The sequence below is a fragment of the Sturnus vulgaris genome, chromosome W (assembly GCF_052056855.1).
Source record: "Sturnus vulgaris isolate bStuVul1 chromosome W, bStuVul1.hap1, whole genome shotgun sequence".
Lineage (NCBI taxonomy): Eukaryota > Metazoa > Chordata > Aves > Passeriformes > Sturnidae > Sturnus > Sturnus vulgaris.
The window spans coordinates 793610-815126 of record NC_142282.1 but is presented as its reverse complement, the minus strand read 5'-3'; the positions used below and the strand labels follow the sequence as shown (position 1 = coordinate 815126).

The following is a 21517-nucleotide window of genomic DNA, read 5'->3' as shown; positions in this document are numbered from 1 at the left end:
TGATAACAGCATTCTGCTAAACGGTTCTTAGGTGTGCTTTGGATGTTGACATGCATCAGGGATCATATCTGAAAGTTGGCATGGGGCTTTGTTGTAAATGGTGAGGGCATAGATTATTCAACTGCAGTTGGCTTAAGTACCTAGAACTGTTTCTGAGCATTTTAACTTATGGATGTAGTTGAGGTCTTAGAGATGCAACAGCTAGTATGTGTGTTACTGTTGTACCAGACATAAGGCTGTATTGACGGAATTCCAGTTTTTAAGTTTTGCTGTATTCCTTTGTGGTGGGTAGACCTTGGCTGGATGCCAAGCACCCATCAAAGGCTCTCAATCACTCCCCCTCATTAGCTGGACAGAGGAGAGAAAATACAACAAAAGGCTCATTATTACGTTGAAAGGGGCCGTGGTTGGAGACAGAGAGAGACACAATCCTCTTGAGATTCATGTGACATAAGCCTTTTTTTATTGTTCTGAACCCTTCTTAGAGGCTTTGAATTTCCCGGGTATACACATATGATTGGTTGCTGTCAAGACACCCATTTCCCTGGCCAATGATACATCTGCACTTAGGGTTCAATGGATTGGCTGGGATCCAGGGTATGTGTTCAAATCTATCTTATCATCACTCACTCCGGGACTTGTTTACTTCTAGGCTGGTTGAGTTTGAGGCCGCAGCTTCAGGCTAGCTGCAATGTGACAGCTCATCCTTTCAGTTAGATTTAAAAAAAAAATTATAAAGTTTTTTTTTCACCAAACTCAATAAGCCTAGTGTTCCACAGCCAGTGATGTGCTTCATGTATCATTTGAGTTGTGGTGTTCATATTTAGAAACTGTTAGGCAAAAACTGTTAACATCACAATTTTTCAGCTTAAACATGTCACAGGCTCAATGCTTAGAAGTTACAAAGTTACAACAACACTAAAGAATAGACAATTCAACTTAAAACTATTTCAATTTAAAACACATATTTCTACTACTTATTTGTCCCCCTTTCTTTGTTTTAAGAACTATAACATGAACAAAACATGCACTTTTGAATGAAATGAACAAAGTGAAACTTATAATTGCCTATATGCTTTACCATCACCCAGTGTCTGCTATCGCTGAGGAGCCTCCCTTTCAAAATGAGGACTTAAGAGAACGTTCTCCGGATAGGGCTCTCCACGTTTATCTCAAAGGAAAGGGGTTCAGCTTTTGCAAGGCTAAATCAGCTGGTGAAAATTACTTGCTTTCATCTTTAGCACAGAAACATCTGGGTTTAATACTATTTCCCTGTCTCAGTCAAAGCCAAAACTTGGCCAGAGTTGAAACCCAGACTGGGCAGAGTTCCCTATTATACCTTTAAAATAAACCTTTAATTAATGATATTATAAAGAAGTTATAAAAAAATATAATTATATACATATATATACAACTCTTTTGAAAATATCATTTACCCTTTTGTTATAACCAAAACAATTCAAAACTATCAAAGGAAACATCTCTATTTCTTAGATTTTACAGGTTACATCTTGGTACATAATTAAAACAACATGTCTTTGTGTTAGTATTACAGAATAGAGATAACAAAAATGAATCATTTTGATATCTAAGGACACTATGAAGTTGTTTTTCGAGGTTGGAAGGAATTTACTTTTATACAGTTATTGTATCATCATTGAATCATTAAAAAAACCCGGTATAATCACGGACAAAGACCCTCTAACTAATTAAAGTTAGAAAGTGATATGTTTATTCACCGGCAGCCGGCACGGGAGTCACCTCCGAGAGGCGTGACGGCCCTGAACAAGGTTCTTTGCCATCTATTTATTCCCCAAGATCTTACATACAATACATATGCATAACCCCAGCACCTCCCATCCCCATCCCATATTAAAATGAGCCCATTAGCCCTTCACGCGTGCACAGCTCTTCTCTTGAATTGGGTCGGTGGTCTCGAAATGGGTCAGTGGTCTCGAAGGATGAAGTCAGGAGAGTCTTCATCAGGTCTCAGTGACCCTCTGGCACGATCCAAGGCCCCGTGCTTCATGGTTAGCAGTTTACTCATTTTACATTCTTCTGTACGTAAATTTATAATAGCAGATAATTATACCAATTAGCTCTAGCCTAAGCATCTACTAATTATTAACCTACCATTTACCTACATAACTTACATCTTGGTCATGGAAACTACTTCTACTCTTAGCAAAAATCTTAACTTTTTAAAACCATGATTCAATCATTAGTATATTTAATAATATTCCTAATGGTTGCAGTGTAAATTAATGATCTTTTTTTGTTAAGATTTTTTAAATTGATGATAATTTTAATTAATTTAAACGTGTTTTGGGATGATTATGCATCTTTAAATAATATGTTTTCTTCAGGAAAAGTATAGGACATGACCTCAGACCTGCAAGGCAAACTATTTTGTTAATTTATTGTGGACACACACATTTAGAGAGCTAGGAAATTGCAGCTTGGCAATTCCTCTCAGGCCTGGATTTCTCCTGTCTCTCAGGTCCATTCCCAGGCTGACAAGCTGACTACAGATGCAGTTAAGGGAGGCAGTCTCCCAGAGTGATAACTTGGTGAAAAACAGAAGGGAATTCATAATAAAGATTAACCCCTGGTGTTTTTCACATGGGACATCCGGACATGCTGTCCCAGAGGATGTTTGTCCCAATCGTCCAATGAACTACTGTCCTGTCCTAGCTGCACGTAACACACTTAAAATACGGGCTGTCCGTACAATAAACTTGGCCTTTTTTCCCCAAAAGAGGTCCGTGTGTGTTGCTGTCCTTTCTCTCTCTTTGCAGCGCAGTAACCACAATTTATAAGTTTATTTTATTATCTTTTCATGTATAGTTTTAACTCTTTTGTAATCTCAAATGATCTCAGTTCTGTAAATATTGCATCTGCATATTTAGTTGTAAAAACTTAATATTTAAATCGATGTTTATATTTTAGTTCAAAATAAGAAAACATAAATTAGTACTTTAGTGATAGCAGTGATAAGCTTGCTAAATTTAGAAACTTGCTATTAACTTTAACAGCAGTTGGCATGAATGTTTTAGCTATGTAGAAATATGAAAGGTAGTGATTTTAGAAGTGATAAGAGAAGTATTTAGAAAACTCTGCAACTGAAATGTTAATTAAACAATTTAAAGCTGTGGAGTTTATGGAAACTTTTAGGTTATTAAATACAGTACATATTTTAAGGATAGTATGTTTAACAAAAGAGTTTATGTATTTTCAGTATTCTGCTTTAGGAAGAAAGAGGGTTAGGTTTTTTAATGCCAGTGGTAACCTTTTCTATATTAGGGAAGTAGTAGAATGGATGCTGTTCTTATAAAAATAAAAAGTACCTTGAAGAAACATCATTTAATTTTTGCTTGAAAGGATAGCTTATAATTTAAAATAATTACAGGAGTATCTATTTATAAAAGGTAATTCGAGCAATGCAGGGAGTTGTAAGGTGGTATTGTAACAGTGGTAACACAGATACATCAGTGCTGACTCTTTAAATCGCGTAGCAACCGTTATCTGAATAATAAAACCAGAAAAATTTTACGGATTTACTGTAGAAATTATAGGCTTAGTTTGCAGTTGCTTTTTCAGAAGGCTTGTGCGGGTGTTGTAGTTTTCTGAGGAAAAACTTACTTGTTGAGCTAGGTTTCAGTGTCTCTTCCCGAAGGTTTGCAGCAGACGGAGTTTGGGCTGATGCAGGAGCGCTGGGAGTGGCTCGCTGCGGTAGCTGGGAGGGCGTCTGCCGCTCCTCGTGGCTACTCTGCCCATGCCCCGTTCCCTGGTTCCGGCGTGGAGGCGGCTGCTTGGGGCCCCCCCGGGATGGTGTGTTTCCGTGGGCTGCGGTAGGCTGAGAGTGGGTGTGTCAAGCGAGGGCCGGGCTCCAGGACGGAACCAATCAGCTGGAGGCGGAGGCGGGCCGACCACTTCCATAGCAACGCGGGGCGTGGAAAGAATGGGGAATGGGTTCTGCATGCACGGCGAAGGGGGGGCGAGATCGCGGTGCTGCTTTTGTCGGCGCCGCTCTCGCTGGACCCCCGCGCTTTTTTCGGTTGTCCCACTCTGCGGCCCCTTGGGACAGACGCACCGCGGGGCGGAGGCCGGGGTTCCCACTGCCCCTTGCCTCTGCAGCTCCTTGTGGCTTACCACGCTCCCTCTGCCTCTGTCGCTACCTCTCCGCTTTTGCAGAGGGCAAGCGGAGGGGATAGCATGCTGCTAGGAAGGGCCCCGCCCGGCTCCCGCCACCCCCACACGGCATAGGGCAGTGCGGGCTTTCCCGTGACACTGTTAGGGTCTTTTCTAGTATTCAAAGGATAGGGGAACAATGGGCTGTCTTTTGGTTTTCCTCCCCCAGCCCCAGTAAACTTATAATCATTTGTTGACGGTATAAGAGTTCTGGATACAGTTGCTGTGGTCGTTGCCAGGCAACGCGGTCTGGCGAGGACAACGAGGAACTCTGCTCCGCCTCGCTGGCGACGGTGGCTGCTCGCAGCTGGCTTTATATGTTTTTGTGGTCCCGGGTGCCGTCTGTGTTGTCTGGGTCTCCCAGCTTCTCGGTGCTGACTGCGATACTGGCTGTCTTGGTGTTTCCCAATTTTTTTGAGTTCCGATTGTGGGTGCGGTGGTATGCTGCTGTCCGCAGCCCCGGGTACCAGTGGCGCCACTCACTGTAGGGGGAACGAGCTGCCGGAGCCCTCTCGGCGGCGGGGCTGCTGGCTTCTTTTCCGGATTCTGATGCTATGATGCTTCCGGGGTCTGGTGGGCGCAAGGAAGGGAGCCCCGGGCGCCACGATGGGGGAGGGGCTCCGTCCGCTGCCTCCACGTCTTCGGCGCAGTATCTCTTCCCCCGCGGGTTACTTTCCGCGCTCCATTTTGAGATGATTCGGCGGGCTGCTTCTGCGGTGCGCGCACTCTGCCATTTTGGGTGAGTGAGTCGGCAGCCATATGCTCAACCGCCATGTTGTGTGAGTCGCGTCTGTAGAGGATGGCGTCCGCCATGCTGGGATTTTTTGGCGGGTTGTCTCCGCGGCGCGTTACGAGGTACGAAGCCCAATGATGGTTTCTTTAGGTGAGGCGTGGGAGGCCCCGGGCATTCCGAGGATGCGCGCGGCGGCAGCGGCTTGGGAGGTCGCGGCATTAGCGAGCTTATGCACGATACAGGCATTGCTGATTCCGGCGACTGCGGGGGGGGAATTTTTCCGCTCGCTGGCCTGAGATGGCATTCACTTCCCCCTCCTCGCGGTCTTGCTGGGTGATTTGGCGAGCGCTGCTGGCGGCATTTCTACTGCCGTTTCTGCGTCCCGTCGGCTTCAAACGGCTCCGGTCAATTAAAAAAAAATCAAAACATTAAAGAGTTCTATGTCAGGAAAATTAATCCACAAAAACCAGAGGTTTATGTCCAAGAAGGAGACAGAGGAGTCCTTTTTGACTTATTCGAATAAAGGGAGAGGCCATGGGGCATTCCCCTGGGATCTCTCAAATTTTTGGAGGACACAGCCTCCTTTTATCCTATTTTCCCTGGACCCATTTCCCTCTCTCTTTCCCCATTGGCTGAGGTACTTGATAGGTACAGACTTTCCAGAACACCTAAGATTCCCCTATAATGTATAACCCTCCCTTTTACTTTTTAATTCTTATAGAATTCATAGTTTTTCCCCATTGCTTTTTTCATCTTTCAATATCCAATTTAATTTATCAGCAAACCTACAGTTTGTTTGTAAAGGCAAATATCTTTTTTCCAATTTATTAATCAGTGGAATCCTTCCCATTGTTTCTTTTATCTCTCATTGCTAGTCTTATCTACAAGCTGACCCACAGCTTGTTTGTAAAGACAAATGCGTCATTCCTTTCACTGCCATGTTTTACTCCCCAAAGTTTCCATCGTACTCACCGGTGAGATTTCCAGTAGTCCTTTCCTGTGGGCTCTTCACGGACCCCCCCCATGTCAGCCTGTCATCTGTCTCCTGGACAGTCTCAGGAACCCAATCAATTGCCCAGTGATGGCCAGCATCAAAGGTAACTGGTTACCTAAAAAGCAGGTGAGGTGCGCCTCCAGCTCCTCTTGCCATGTGCCGGCCCCAGAAGGTGGAAAGATCTCAGACAAGAGCTCCCATCTTGTACGGAAAATCACGCTATGAAAAGCCAGTGTCCATAAAGGAGACAGAGGAGTCCTGCAACTTAATTCGAAGAAAGGGAGAGAGTCCACTGGGGCATATGCCTGTGGGGTTTTCTCTATTGAGGTTTTGGAGGACGCAGCCTCCTTTTATCCTAAACTCCTGGCCACATGTTGCCCTCTTCCTTTCCCCATTGGCTGAGGTACTAGGAAAGTACAGCCTTCTGTCCTGGGGTACAATGCAAAAATGTGTATTCTATCACCATCTGTTAAAATGTGGGAGGGGTGGTGATCCTTATCTCTGTGGGAGATATCCTCTGCTGATGTGCCATCTGATAAGATCGGGGGATGATCATCGTTATCTATTCACAACCCATCCTTCCTCCAGAAGATATATTCTGTTAATGGGCCATTAAGTCCTATTGTGTGACTGATAAGATTACATCATCCCATTGGGAGATGCCCCAACCAGGGGCAGGAGCCAAGCCTTTCCTACCTAGATAAAAAACTGGGGTTTGGGACCCGAGGGCAGACCTTTCCACTGGATCCCAGAGGAAAGTCGGACCTTTTTCCACATCATCGCTGGATCTTCGGAGGAAAACTGCACCTTCTACAGGAGCACTGCTTCAACAGAACCACATCTGTCATCCAGGAGGACTGCAGCCACCATTTATACGGACTGCTACCAACACCCTGACTGACAGGGTGTCAGGTTGTATTTCTGACTGTGTTGGTGGTTGTTTCTTTTATATTATTGCATGTATTTTATTTTTTCTCTTTTCTCCTATTAAATTGTATTACTGACTTGGAGTCTCGCACTGGTTTTACTTTCAAACCAACACACCTTCGCAAACCACCTATGACATATTCCCCCTTGAACCTGGCATTTTCCCCCAAAGTTCAGAAACTCAGGCCTGTGTAGACCCACTTGTCTGTTTCAGGAGTTAAACTGTCTGGGTTCTGTAACAAACCTGTGGCTTGAAGTTGGTAGAGACATTGAGACCCATTTCAAAGCATTAACACCCATACCCTCATCCATGGAATTGTTTGTAAAGACAGTAGCACACATCTTTCCTATAATTTCTTTATTAATTTTATAATCTTCAGATTATATTATTTTCTAATTTGGGGACTGCATTGAGACCACTGTGTCTTTAGCTCTAAATGAAGTTGTTATCCATAAATTTGTGCAATCCCTTTTAAGCTTGTCTGTAAATGTTAGTCCTGTTTAGAAGTCCAGATAATATTCTTGACTTTCACTAAGGTAAGTTTATGGACTTTATATAGGGTTGTTAGAGCTGTTAATAAAAACAAAACAAAACAAAAAAAACCCTCCAAACAAACCACAACAAACTAAGGGGGCTCTTTTTCTTTTGGAGCAAATTTTCTAACATACTTCCTTGCTGTAATGGGGCAACCTGAGAAGCTGCATTTCACAATCCAAAGCTGTTTCGGAGCACCTTCGCTGCTTGTTGGGTTGTTTGTCTGCCACTTGCCAACTCCTGTGAGGCAGTAGGAGGCAGGAGCTCTTATGCTCATCCTGGGCTTAGGAGAATTTCACCATACCTTCACTGCTCCTGCCTACCCTGTGCCAAGGAGGAGTTGGACTTGCTCTCCAAGGGTTTTTCCAGCAGCTGCCCCCAATTCAAGCTGTGCTGCGCCAAGGAGAGGTCGGACCTGCTCTCCAGAAGTTTTTCAAGCCACTGCTCACAGTTCCAGCTGCACCATTCTGAGGAGGGATTAGACCTGCAGATCCTGGGAATTTTCTTTCAGTATTTTGGCCGCATTAGAGCATTTTGGACAAAAATTGTTTTTCCAGGTTTTATTTTGTACCTGCTCCCTGTTGGTTGTTGTTTTGGGGGGAGGAAGTGTTCTGAAACCGCGGAGGCTTGGTTGCTGTGTTGTTCTCTCTCTCGGCTGTGTGGTCCGCCATAGGGGGCTTCTCTGCCATATTATCTTTGTCCTTTGGGCCACGTGGACTGCTACAGCGGCCACCATCTTGGGAGAAGGGGAGTTTCTCTGCCATCTTGTCTTTATCCCCTGGGCCAATGGGCTGCCACGGTGGCTGCCATCATAGAAGGAGGGGGCTTCTCTGCTACCTTGTTTTCTCTGTTCCCAGGGGGAGGATGTGGCTCAGCACCTTTGTATCTAGTGGTTATTGCTGTTATATTAGTTGTTGCTGTTTTATTTTTAGTAAACTTATTTTTTCACTTGCATCTTCTTGCATTCGACTCTCCTTATTGATCAAAGGGGAGTGGTTAAAACTAAGGGGAGGTAACTCACTTTGGAGTCTCCGCCCTGTAAATTGTCTTAAACTAAGACAGTCAGATATGCATATTGATGTTTACTGTGGGCATAATTACTAAAACACCAAAAGTTTACTTGATCATGAGAAATTTTTCACATGCAGTTCTCTTACAGCATTTAAAGTATTAAATTCCATGATAACAAGTTGTGGAAGAGAATTTTCTTGTGACTACTGGAGGTTTTAAATTAAATGGTCAGTAACTTTCTACTTTCTATTCCTATCAGATTCTCCTTCCCCTACTGCTGCAAGAACGCTGACGCTGGTTGCCAAGTCTGTGCAGAATTTAGCAAATCTGGTTGAATTTGGAGCTAAGGTGAATATAATTTTACACAGAACGGTCTAGAAGATTGCTGTGTTCATGTTAACAGAAACAGATTTTGTCTGTATTATTCTTATGCAAATCCTTATGTGTGACCTGGCTGTCTTATCAGCAAGGAGGCTTTATTCCCGCAATTTTTTTTCTATCATCTTTAGTTGGAGCTCAACAGGGTATTGATTTAACCTAGAGCAGTATCATAAAGCATGGCCAATTTGGAAAGAGGAGTCAATAATTTCAGAATGAATCATCTAGAAACTTATGTGAATGATTTGGTACTTACCATAAAGATTTTCAATCTGGTAGTATGAACAACAGCAGTGACATATTAAAATAACTGATAAATTAATGACCATGCTAGTAGGCATTATAGAGTGATGTAACCATATTTTTATGCTATGAGATCAGATAAACTCAGACATTCATTTCAAAGACAACAGTGGAAGTATGTGAACTCTTTTTTTTCTGTCTGTCGATGTCAAAAAGGGTAGTAGTCATACTCTAGTATTCATAGAATCATAGAATATCTCAAGTTGGAAGGGATCCATAATGATCATCAAGTCCAACTCCATGCTCCCCGCAGGACTACCTAAAAGTAAATCATATGACTAAGGGTATCACCCATATTGTCCTTGAAGTGATAGACTTGATGCTGTGACTGCTTCCTTGGGGAGGCTGTCCCAGTGAATGACCACCCTCTAAGTTAAGAATCTTTTCCTAATGTCCAGTCTGAACTACCTGTGATGCAGCTTCATTCCATTTTCTCATGTCCTATTGCTAGTCACCAGAGAGAAGAGATCACCATCTCACTGCCCCCCTTGTGGAAGTTGTAGACTATGATGAGCTCACCCTTCAGCCTTTTCTAAGCTGAACAAACCAAGTGACCTCAGCCACTCTTGCCCTCGAGGTTTTTCAATGTCTTGATTACCCTCCTCTGGACATACTCTAATAGTTTGATGTCCTTTTTATATTGAGGCACTCTAAACTGCACACAGTACTTGAGGTGGGACCATACCAGTTCCGAGCAGAGCAGGACAATCATCTCCCTTGACCAGCTGGCAATGCTGTGCCTGATGCACCCCAGGACACGGTTGGCCCTCCTGGCTGCCAGGGCACTGCTGACTCATATTTAACTTGCCATCAACCAGGACCCCAGGTCCCTTTCTGTGTGACTTCTCTCTAGCCTTTTGTCTCCCAATTTATATGTATAGCCAGGATTACGCCATCCCAGATGCAGAATCCAGCACCTGCCCTTGTTAAATTGCATATGGTTGGTGATTGCCCAGCTCTAGTCTATCCAGATCACTCTGTAAGGCCTCTCTACCCTTGATGGAGTCCACAGCTCCTCCTACTTTATCATCAGTAAAATTAATGTACGCTTGATTCCTGTGTCCAGATCATTTATAAAAACATTAAAGACCACTGGCCCTAAAACTGAGCCCTGGGGAACCTCACTGATGATTGGCTGCCAGCCTGATTTTACTATAACCCTATTTACTATGGTCCTTTGAGCCTGGCCCATTAGCCAATCACTCACCTAATGTATTATGGACTTTTCTAGCTGTGTGCTGAACATTTTATCCAGAAAGATACTGTGAGAGACAGCATCAAAAGCTTTGCTAAAATCCAAAACCATCAGAGATTCTGGCTTCCCCTAGTCAAAAAGATGAGTGTTGGAATTGGAAAAGTGGGAGAGGAGGGGCAAGCAGCCATCCCTCCACAAAGAAAACATCTATGTGATGGTAAAATGAGTAAATTTTCTTTAGGAATAGCCATATCAAAAAGACAACTGAGATATGCTTGAGTAGAAATCTGTGATTAGAAAGAATCTATTCAAGAAGTATGAATCATTTGCCTGAAGTAGATGATGGGAGCCTTTTTGCATTTCTGTTGATTATTTAATGTCAAAATGGGGAGACATCTTTCAGTAATATTGGTATGCCTCTGGACAGAACCTTGAAATACATTCCACATCTATGTTCTTCTATATACTATATGTAATAATTCACTTTCAAATTGAGAATAATTAGGACTAAACTTCCAGCCTGGATATAGAGTATTTTAATTTGGAAACATATTAACTACCAACCTCTGGCTCACACACACACGCGCACACGCACACTTTTTCTTTATTTATTCTTTAGACTGGTGTTTTCTGTTAGTACAGCATTTTGAAATACCCCTTTTATTTGTACTTGTTTTCATACTGCTTGATGTAATTTTGTAAATCAGTTTTACAAGTTTCCTTAAAAAGCCTCAGCTTTTACTACACTTTCTATTGCATCACTAAAAGAATGCCAGTAACAATTGGCCTGTTCTGGTTCCCAAGTCACAACATGGTTGAACAATAAAAATCTGTTGACTTAAGCATAATGAAAGAAAGAAATTTCAGGCTTCCATTATAATGCTATTTGTCTGACACAACTTGGAATGTTAGCACTAATGAAAGAACAAAAAGGAGGGCAAGTATATCCTGATGTTGATGCTGCTGATGTTACCTCTGAAAGCTTTTTCTTCATTTTATAGCTGCAATTAAAAAAAGTCCATTTTCAGTATTTCAGAAATGTAACATTTAATGTCACAATGCATATGTAAACAATTTCACAATCCATCTGGAGCAGAAAAAGGTGTAATCTTTTGACTGGTTGTACACCAGTCATCATAAATTCACTTGAAAAAGATGACACATTTGTTTTGCAGTGTCATTTGTCTCTGATTACAATATGTTCACTTCAGGTATGACTGTTAAATCAGTATCAATTTGTTCTAATAAATACTTTTAAAAATTACCAGGAGCCATATATGGAGGGGGTAAATCCATTCATCAAGAGTAACAAACATCGCATGATCATGTTTTTAGATGAACTTGGGGTAAGTGGTTTAAAAAGAAAAATTGCAAGTTGTATAGCAACATTGTGAGTTAAAATCTTTATAGTTCTTGTTAACTAGTTCAAAAATGCATCAGCTTTCTCACAATTTTGAATGCTTGTTACTGAAATATTTTTCTTGTGCATGTTTAGGAACTGCAGATTGCTGGCCTGTTGCACAGAATTAAAACCAATCAGATGTCCTGTTAGAAAGTACTGTTGTAGACATGAGATGTATTTGAGCTTCTCCCCAAGGATTAGGGCTTTCAGACAAAAATACCAATCTTCTAAAAAAATATTTTAAAATAAAATCTTATGTGTAATTTGACATACGATTTTGACCTGAGATTGAAAAAATTGAAGTTTTTAAAAATATTGTGTTCTATTTTAGTTATACATCACCAAATGTCTCACTGCATGAATTCTGGATATTGTAGTTTAAAAGAAAATAATAGTTGCAGATCAATTTGAAACCATTACTATTTTGTGTATGATAGTTATAATGAGTTAGGAGCTCGTGTATGTATATATGTTTATGTTTAAACCAATAATTTGTGGAAAAAAAGAAGATGAAAGAAATATGCCTATCTTATTATTCCTGAATTAATCCATTAAAAGTGACCTAGAAAACATCTCAGACTATTTTGATAATCTATAAGAATTACTGTTTTGAAGTGTGTCATTCAGATATATTGCCATATGTCACCTTTTTATGGTTAAATGGCAACTTCTGCATATTATGATACACTGTTGTTTTTCTTTAAATGGTAGATTATGCATGAGGACTTGGGAAATGGTTGGGTTTTAAAATAACTGATGAATCTACTGGTTTAATTAAATTATTTTTTTAGTGGATTTACTGACTTGATAGTTTGGGGATTTTTTGGTGTCCATTTTTGCTGTTGTTACTGCCTCATTTAAATTTCAAAAAAACAAATAAAACAAGAAACATCTAATACATGGGTCCCCCTCATTTGGGGCAGAGATATTATATGAATCTTTTTTTCTCAGTATCTTTCTAGACAGCTCAGAGACAGTATAGCAGTATCAAACACTCCTATTAGGAATAGGAATTGCTGTATATTCAGTAATCTCTCTATGTGAAATGTGTAACCATAATTTGTCTTCATAAAATAGATGATTGTGGAGAGGAGGAAATAAATAATTTGTATTAGATAACAGGGACAGAAGACTTAATTGTGAAGAAAAATGCAGTACTTGCTTGCAGTATCAAAACAACTGTTGGCGGGTGTGTCAAACTGTAATTTAATTTCTTTTATGCCTGGCTACTCACCGTTCTAAGTCTGTTCTCATAATTTTTGTTAAAGAATGTTCCTGAGCTTCCAGACACTACAGATTACTCTAGAACTGACTTATCTCGTTATCTGGCAGCCTTGCATGAGATGTGTGTGGCTCATTCAGATGAACTTCGGACACTTAGCAATGAGCGAGGTGTAATGCAGGTAAACTATGATGATTAACAAAAATCACACATGCAGATAGCACATCTAGAGTTATTGTTTAACATCGTGATTCCTTTGTAATTTTTTCTCTCCAGCAGTATGAGTGATAAATATGTAAATTTCACCAGGAGGTTGCTAGTTGTAAAGGTAAAGAAGCTCAAAAATATGAACTAAGTATTTATGCAACAAATCCAAAGATGTTTTAAAGCAGTGGGTTGGGGATTTTTTGGTAGTTTTTTTTGGTATTTTGTTTTAATTTTTCTCTTTTGAGGTTTTTTGGGGTTTGTGTTATTTGTTTTAGTGGGAGTTTTTTTCACAGAATCACAGAATCACTAGGTTGGAAGAGACCTTCAAGATCATCAAGTCCAACCCATGCCCTAACAACTCAACTAAACCCTGGCACCAAGTGCCACATCCAATCTTTTTTTAAACACATCCAGGGATGGTGACTCTACCACCTCCCTGGGCAGACGATTTCAGTACTTTATCACTCTTGCTGTAAAAAACTTTTTCCTAATATCCAACCTATATTTCCCTTGGCTCAGCTTAAGACTGTGTCCTCTCGTTCTGTCAGTTGCTGCCTGGAGAAAGAGACCAACCCCCACCTGACTACAACCACCTTTCAGGAAGTTGTAGAGAATGAAAAGGTCACCTATGAGTCTCCTTTTCTCTAGGATAAACAACCCCAGCTCCCTTAGCCATTCCTAATAGGGCTTGTGTTCCAAGCCTCTCACCAGCCTTGTTGCCCTCCTCTGGATGCGCTCAAGCATCTCAAAGTCCTTCCAAAACTGAGGGGCCCAGAACTGGACACAGTACTCAAGGTGTGGCCTCACCAGTGCCAAGTACAGGGGAAGAATGACCTCCCTGGTCCTGCTGGCCACACTATTCCTGATACAGGCCAGGATGCTGTTGGCCTTCTTGGCCACCAGGACACACTGCTGGTTCATGTTCAGTCAGCTGTCGACCAGTACTCCCAGATCCCTTTCTGTCTGGGCACTGTCCAGCCACACCGTCTCAAGCCTATAGCGCTGCACAGGGTTATTGTGGCCAAAATGCAGGACTCAGCACTTGGACTTATTAAATTTCATCTTATTAGACTCTGCCCATCCATCCAACCATTCTAGGTCTCTCTGCAGAACCCTCCTACCTTCCAGTAGATCAACACATGCTTCCAGCTTAGTGTCACCTGCAAATTTACTAATGAAAGGCTCAATATCCTCATCCATGGTGTCAATAAAAATATTGAACAGAACTGGCCCTAGCACTGACCCCTGAGGGACACCACTGGTGACTGGCCGCAAGCTGGATGCAGCACTATTCATCACCACTCTCTGGGCCATCCAGCCAGTTCTTAACCCAGCAAAGAGTGCTCCTGTCCAAGCCATGGGCTGCCAGCTTTTCCAGGAGTATGCTGTGGGAGACAGTGTCAAAGGCCTTGCTGAAGTCCAAATAGACAACATCCACAGCCTTTCCTGCATCCTCCAGGCGGGTCACCTGGTCATAAAAGGAGACCAGGTTGGTTAAACACCACCTACCCCTCCTAAACCCATGCTGGCTGGGCCTGATACCCTGGCCATCGTGTAAGTGCTGCATGATGACACTCAGTATAAACTGTTCCATTACCTTACCGGGTACTGAGGTCAGGCTAACTGGCCTATAGTTACCAGGATCCTCCTTCCCACCACTTTTGTGAATGGGTGTCACATTGGCCAGTTTCCAGTCATCTGGAACTTTGCCAGTGAGCCAGGACTGTTGGTAAATGATGGAGAGTGACTACGCAAGCTCATCTGTCAGCTCCCTCATCACCCTGGGGTGGATCCCATCTGGTCCCATAGATTTATGAACATCCAAGTGGCTCAGCAGTTCTCTGACTGCCTCCTCCTGGATAACAGGGGGACCATTCTGCTCCCTGACACCATCTGCCAACCCAGGAGGACAGTTGTCCTGAGGACAAGCCCTCTTCCCACTAAAGACTGAGGCAAAGAAGGCGTTAAACACTTCTGCCTTCTCCTCATCTGCAGTTACAAAGTTCCCTCCTGCATCCAGTAGAGAACAAAGGTTGGTCTTACCCTTCCTTTTGCCATTAATATATTTGTAAAAATATTTTTTTTATCTTTTACAGAAATTGTCAAATTAAGTTCAAAGTGACCTTTGACGTCCCTATTTTTTTTTCCTACATGCCCTAGCAACCCCCTTAAAGACTTCCAGAGAGACCTGACCCTCCTTCCAAAGATGATGCATCCTCTTTTTATTCCCAAGGTCCTTTAAAAGCTCCTTGCCCATCCAGGCTGGATGTTTGCCTCATCGATTCATCTTTTGGCACACAGGGACAAGTCTGTTCCTTTGCCCTAAAGATCTGTTTTGAAGCATGCCCACCTTTCCTGAACTCCTTTTTTTTCCAGGGCTGCTTCCCAAGGAGCTCTCTGAATAAGTCTCCTAAATAGGCCAAAGTCTGCCCTCCGGAAGTCCAATGTAAAAGTCTTACTGATGTTCCTCCTCATTTCACCAAATATCAAGAACTCTTTAATTTCATGATCCCTATACCCCCAGTGGCCTCCAACCTCCACATCTCCCACCAGCCCATCTCTATTTGCAAACAACAGGTCTAACATAGTTCCTCCCCTGATGGGCTCACTCACCAGCTGTGACAAAAAGATGTCCTCCACACACTCTAAGAACTTCCAGGAGTGCCTCATTTCTGCTGTATTAAGTACCCAGCAGATGTCTGGTAGGTTAAAGTCACCTACAAGAACAAGGGCTGATGATCCTGAAACATCCTTCAGCTGCTTATAGAATAAGTTGTCCACCTCTTCTACCTGGTTGGGTGGAATATAGCAGACTCCCAGCAGGATGTCAGCCTTGTTGGCCTTCCCCTTAATTCTTACCCACAGACATTCAACTTCATTAGTTTCAATACCCATGGCATCAAACACCTCCCTAATATAAAGGGCCACCCCTCCACCTCCCTTTCCTGTCTCTTCTGAAGAGCTTGTAGCCATCCATCACAGAGCTCCAGCTATGTGAGTCTTCCCACCACATTTCTGTGATGGCAACTATATCATAGCTCTGCTGTTGCACCATGGCTTCCAGCTCTTCTTGTTTATTACCCATGCTGCGTACATTGCTATACATGCACCTCAACTGGGCTACTGATTTCACCCCTAACTCAGGCTTACAACCTTTGGGCCTGCTTCCAAACAGCCCAGCTGCATCCCCTTCCCCCTTCAAACTTAGTTTAAAGCCCTCTCAATGAGTTCTGCCAGTTCATCAGCTAAAATCCTTCTGCCCTTAATAGAGATGGAGTCCATCCAGTTCCAGCAGGCCAGGTGCCATAAAAATTGTCCTATGATCAAAGAATCAGAAATTCTGCCTATGACACCAACCCTTGAGCCACTTGTTGATAATGTGGGCTCTCCTTTCATTGTTTTTCTTTGCCACCAAAGGGAATGAGAACACTGTCTGTGCTTTTGCCCTATCATCCACTTGATCCAGTGCCCTAAAGTCCTTTTTAATTGCCTTGACACTCTTCTTTTCAGTCTCATCACTGCCAACATGGAATATCAGCAGTGGGTAATAATCAGAGGGCTGGATCAGTCTGGGGAGTCTCTCAGTGATATCACATACCCGGGCCCCAGGGAGGCATCAGACCTCCCTGTGGGATGGGTCCAGTCGACATATGGGGCCCTCTGTTCCCCTCAGAAGGGAGTCACCTACTACAACTACCCTTCTTTTCTTTTTGATGTCAGAGGTGGTGATCCATCTGACAGATGAAGTGTAATTGGGAGGCTCACTGGGCAGATAATTTTCTTCTGTCATCTAGCTGACCCTCTAGATCCAGGGCCTCATGCCTATTCTCAAGTGGCACCTGGGTAGGTGATGGGGGTTGGGAGGAATTTTTATTACCTTCCTGAATAGGAACCCATTTCCACTCCCCTTCATCTACTAGGTGTCCTCCTATTGCCTGATGGTAGGAGGCATGGGATTCCTCTGACTTCTGGTGGGCCTCCCTCAAGGATGGAAGGGCAGAACTCCACCAATCTATTTCCCTTTCACTTTCCCTAATACTCCTTAATTTTTCAACTTCCTCCCCAAGCTTGGCCACCAGCAAAAGGAGATCATTCATTGGTTTGGTTTTTATATTTTGTTGTTTTGGTTTTATGTGGGTTTTTTTTCTTTAGTTTCCAGGTGAAGTTTTTACTTTCTAGAGGAAGGAAGCCTAAACTCAAGAAATTACTGTCTCCTGGCCATCTCTAGTTTTAGGATCTAGCTCATCTAATTGAGAACTAAACAGCTAAATTTACTTTCCTTAGCTTTCTAGCACTACTTCATTTCTGCTTCCCAATTTATTATGTTTGTAAACAGTCATGGCAAACTTCTCCAGAAAATGCTATAAATGAGTGTTCTGTTCCAAATATTAAACTTGTGTACAGCTTTTATGAAAACTTATTTTTAAGAGGCAAAAAAATCTGCATGACTTCAGGCATTGTGTCAAAAAGTAATATACTTGCCCATGGTCTACTAATTATGATGAACTTCAACTTGCCAATTCTACTTATTGCACAGTAATATGTTTTGGTATGCTTGACTAGTATACTGTTCTGTGCAGGACATAATTTAAGTACTGTTCCCTTTTTAATGCTAATGATTTGGGGATGGGGCAGTTGTACTATAGAAAGCCTTTTGGTTTAGAGATGGTCTTCCTTAAATTTAATCAGTATCAGCACAAACTATTTAATGACTAATGTTGAAGAGGTATTTTAAAAATAGCTCTTAATTTAATTGCTTTAAAATAACTTCTAGTCAGATTTCTTATTGTCATGGTTTGAAGACTGAGCTTCCTATATCCTGACTCCTTCAAGGCCTTGATTTAAACCCAAATAGATGATAAATCTATATTTCATCTCAGCAGATTTTACTCAAATAATGTATTTTTTGACAGTAATGTTTTGGGGTTTTTTTTAATAAGGGTATTACTGGGAACGCTTATGGCAATTTTGCGAATGGTGAAAATATGTGGATTTAAATATATTTTAAACTACCTAATTCTAAGTCTGGTACGTTAATGTTGAAGATGCTTCTCGAGCAAGATGGATGTTGTTTTTTGCTAGTTGCTAATGTAGGGTCGTACTGGGGTTTTTTGTTGTTTGTTTTTTTTGTATTCTTTTCTACAGCATGTTCTTAAGAAGCTGTTGGCTATTACAGAACTGCTTCAACAAAAACAACATCAATATTCACTGTCTAATAACATCAGGTAGCAGCCTTCTACCTGAATTCTGCATGGATCCAGCATGTCTAACATGGCAACTCACACAGGTATCACATTTTTTGCTCTTGCCAAAAATAACACACCCTGTCACATTCCCAGTGATGTGTGAACTATGCAAAAAAGAAAACAAAGATTCTGTTAGCAAATTATTGAACCAGCAGCTCTTTAAGCTATCTGTGCAGGATATTTGCACTTTTTTCCACTTGGAACCAGTTTTTACAGCCTCTGAGCCTTGGTGTACAGTTTACCTTTTGCAAAGAAAATGCTATGACTGTCATGAACTTTGAAAATTATTTTCAACGCCTGCAAATGCCAAAGTTTTTCTGTCTTGTTGGAAAAGAATTACCAACTGACAAGGAAAGATATGCATTGTTTTGACAGCTACATTTAACTGTATAACATTTCTTACTGTAATTTCGGAGTGGTTACAATTATTATGACTTTCACTTTTTCAACCACCTAAACATGTATTTACAATTTCCAGTTTGACAGTTATGGTAAGAACAATATTTCCTGTATACTTTTTATACCATGCTGTTTCTCTTTCTGGAATCATGTCAAAAGAATATGCAGAACGGATCTTGTCAACTTTAATGTGCCACAGATTCAGTCTAAAGAATTCTTCCATCAAGGACTGTGTATTCATCCAAGTAAATCACAACGCTTTTGTAAAATGTTTACAAAAGTGAACAATTAGAATTTGGTAAATTTATTATCGCTGTATCAGACATGCATGCATCCATTAAACCATTTTATAACGTATATATTGGTTGGGCTTGTGTGTCATGTAAGGCTACCATTAATGTTATTTTTAAACCTGAAAAATAAGTTTTTAAAATAATCAAGCTGCCAATAGACTCTCCATAGAAACTAACTTTGTGTTCAAGTAATAGAACACTGTAAAAATGAAATTTGGATGACAGATATGGTTGACTGTTTATCTACTGCATATGAAATGCATTGATAAAACTGACTGTAGGTAAAGTTGCATTTAAGTAAATGTTGTGGTTCGACATTGGCCCAACGCCAGGCACCCACGAGACTTGCTCGCTCACCATCCTCTGCTACAACTGGGCAGTGGAGAAGGGGGAAAAAAATTAACGAAGGGTTCCTGATTGAGATAAGGACTGGGAAAAAAAATTTCAAGGGCAAAACAGGCTCAACTTAAAGTTGCAAAGTGAATTTATTGCTAACAAAATCAGAGGAGGATAATGAGAAGTAAAATAAGCCCTTAAAACACCTTTTTCCCCCAAGCCCCTCCCTCCTTCCCGCTGACAGCGCAGGGAGACAGGGCATGGATGTTTTGGGCAATTCATCACCGAGATTTTCTTCCACTGCTCTGGGAGAGGAGTCCTTCCCCTGTGAGATCGTGGGGTCCTTCCCATGGGAGACAGTTCTCCATGAACTTCTCCAGCATGGGTCCACTCTCATGAGCAGCAGTCCTACCACAACTGCTGCAATGTGAACTCCTTCCACGGGCACACAGTCCTCTCAAAACTGCTGTGATGTGGGTCTCTCTTTCCACGGGATGCAGTCCTCCAAGGACAGGCTGCTCCAGCCTGGAAGCAGGGGCCCCCTCTCTCCACCGGGTCTTCCACTGGACCACAGCTTCCTCCAGGCATCCGCCTGCTCCAGCATGGGCACCTCCCCCACGGGCTGTGGGTGGATCTCTCTGCATCCCCCGTGGACCCATGGGCTTCAGGAGGGCAGCCTGCTTCATCATGGTCTTCACCACAGCCTGCAGAGGGATTTCGGCTCCACTGCCTGCAGCACCTCCTCCCCATCCTTCTCCACTGACCTTGGTGTCACCATGTTGTTTTCCCTGACATGTTCTCACCTCCTCCTCTTCTCTGACTAGAAGAAAAACTGTGTGACTTTGTTTTGATTTTCTTCTTAAATATGTTATCACAGAGGCATTTCCAACCTCTATAATTGTCCCAGTTTTGGTCAGCAGCATGTCCATCTTCAGAGCCATCAGGGATTGGCTCTGCTGGACATGATGGAAGCTTCCAGTAGCTTCTCACAGGACCCATCTCTTTGTGTCGTCCCCCCCGCTACTGAAAACCTGGCCGTGCAAAACCAATACAGTATATATATTTTAAAAATTGACACCATTACATATTTCCTAAAACAGTGTGTGAAAATAATGTTGTAGTTTACCCCTCACCAGCAGCTTAGGCACCACAGAGCTACTTGCTCAAATGCCATCCCACTCCCATCCCCACCAAAGAAAATAGTCAGGACCAGAGAAAATAGGAAGAGCAAAAGCAAGAGAGCTCAGGGTTTGAGAAAGATGAAGAAAAGAAAACCAGAACAAGTGATGCAAAGGTAATTACTCATCTCCTAGATGCAGACTGATGTTCAGCCAGTCTCTGAACAACAGCTACCTCTCTCTCCCCTCCAAATAAAGAAACTTTCATCCCTTCCCTTGAATTCTATTGCTGAGCATGACATTATATGGAAAGGAATGGAAAGGAATGGAAAGGAATGGAAAGGAATGGAATATCCCTTTGGCCAGTTCAGGTCAGCTATCCTATCTGTGTCTGTTAGGGAAATTGGCCTCATCTCACACTCAGTATAGGAGTTACATTCATAACACCTGAGACTTCAACCACTAGGACTTTGCAGTCCATTCATGATGGATGGTTCCACTGAACCAATGGGTACCCTGTGTTGACTCTAGACACACACACTCAGACCTTTTCCCTTTTGTTTTTACCCTAGGTTTCCCCAAGCAGAATCTCAGGCAGAATTTAGCAAATTAGTTTATTTGGTACAGTGGTAAGATACAGCTTGAGCTGGGTGCCTCAGGAGAGGGACCTTGAACAAAGAAATCCCCGGGCAATTATAACCTTACAATCCAAGTTCCCCACCCCTCACGTGACAGTTCAGTCCAATAGTAATATGGTATGGGGTAGTCTTGTTCTTCGTTGGGTCTCTTCATTGTCTCTAGGTGAACCCATTTCTTCTCACCTCTAAGGTTTCATCTTATGATGACAGGGCTAGTCGCCTTCCTCACTTCCTTATCTTCGGGCCCAAACTTGCTCTGGGGCCTCCTTTTACTTAAGTAGGTAAAAGTTAAGTGTATCTTGGTGTAAGTTCACAGCTTGCAGCCTGAGACTTCAGCACATCTAGTTACTAATGCTAAGTAAGTTACATTAAGCTACTAGTTTTCTTTA

General features: G+C 42.2%; 1 protein-coding gene and 1 long non-coding RNA gene across 7 annotated transcripts in view; one reads left to right on the top strand and one right to left on the bottom strand.

The window, feature by feature from the left end:
* The window catches only part of LOC148220010 (ras GTPase-activating protein 1-like), a 130293-nt gene extending 111193 nt beyond the window's left edge, over positions 1-19100 (top strand). For 2 of the 6 annotated variants that reach the window (XM_088155747.1, XM_088155748.1), the window contains 4 exons: positions 8651-8739; positions 11536-11613; positions 12938-13072; positions 18244-19100. In XM_088155747.1, the coding sequence (XP_088011873.1) occupies positions 8651-8739; positions 11536-11613; positions 12938-13072; positions 18244-18327 (386 nt within the window). In that variant the 3' untranslated portion in view covers positions 18328-19100. The other 4 variants (XM_088155750.1, XM_088155751.1, XM_088155749.1 and 1 more) reach the window with 4 other exon arrangements.
* Positions 441-3782, bottom strand: LOC148220011 (uncharacterized). Its single transcript, XR_015799173.1, has 2 exons — positions 3643-3782; positions 441-2058 (listed from the first exon to the last, which is right to left on the bottom strand). It is a non-coding gene; the product is annotated as an uncharacterized LOC148220011 (long non-coding RNA).
* Positions 19101-21517: the final 2417 nt, after the last annotated feature.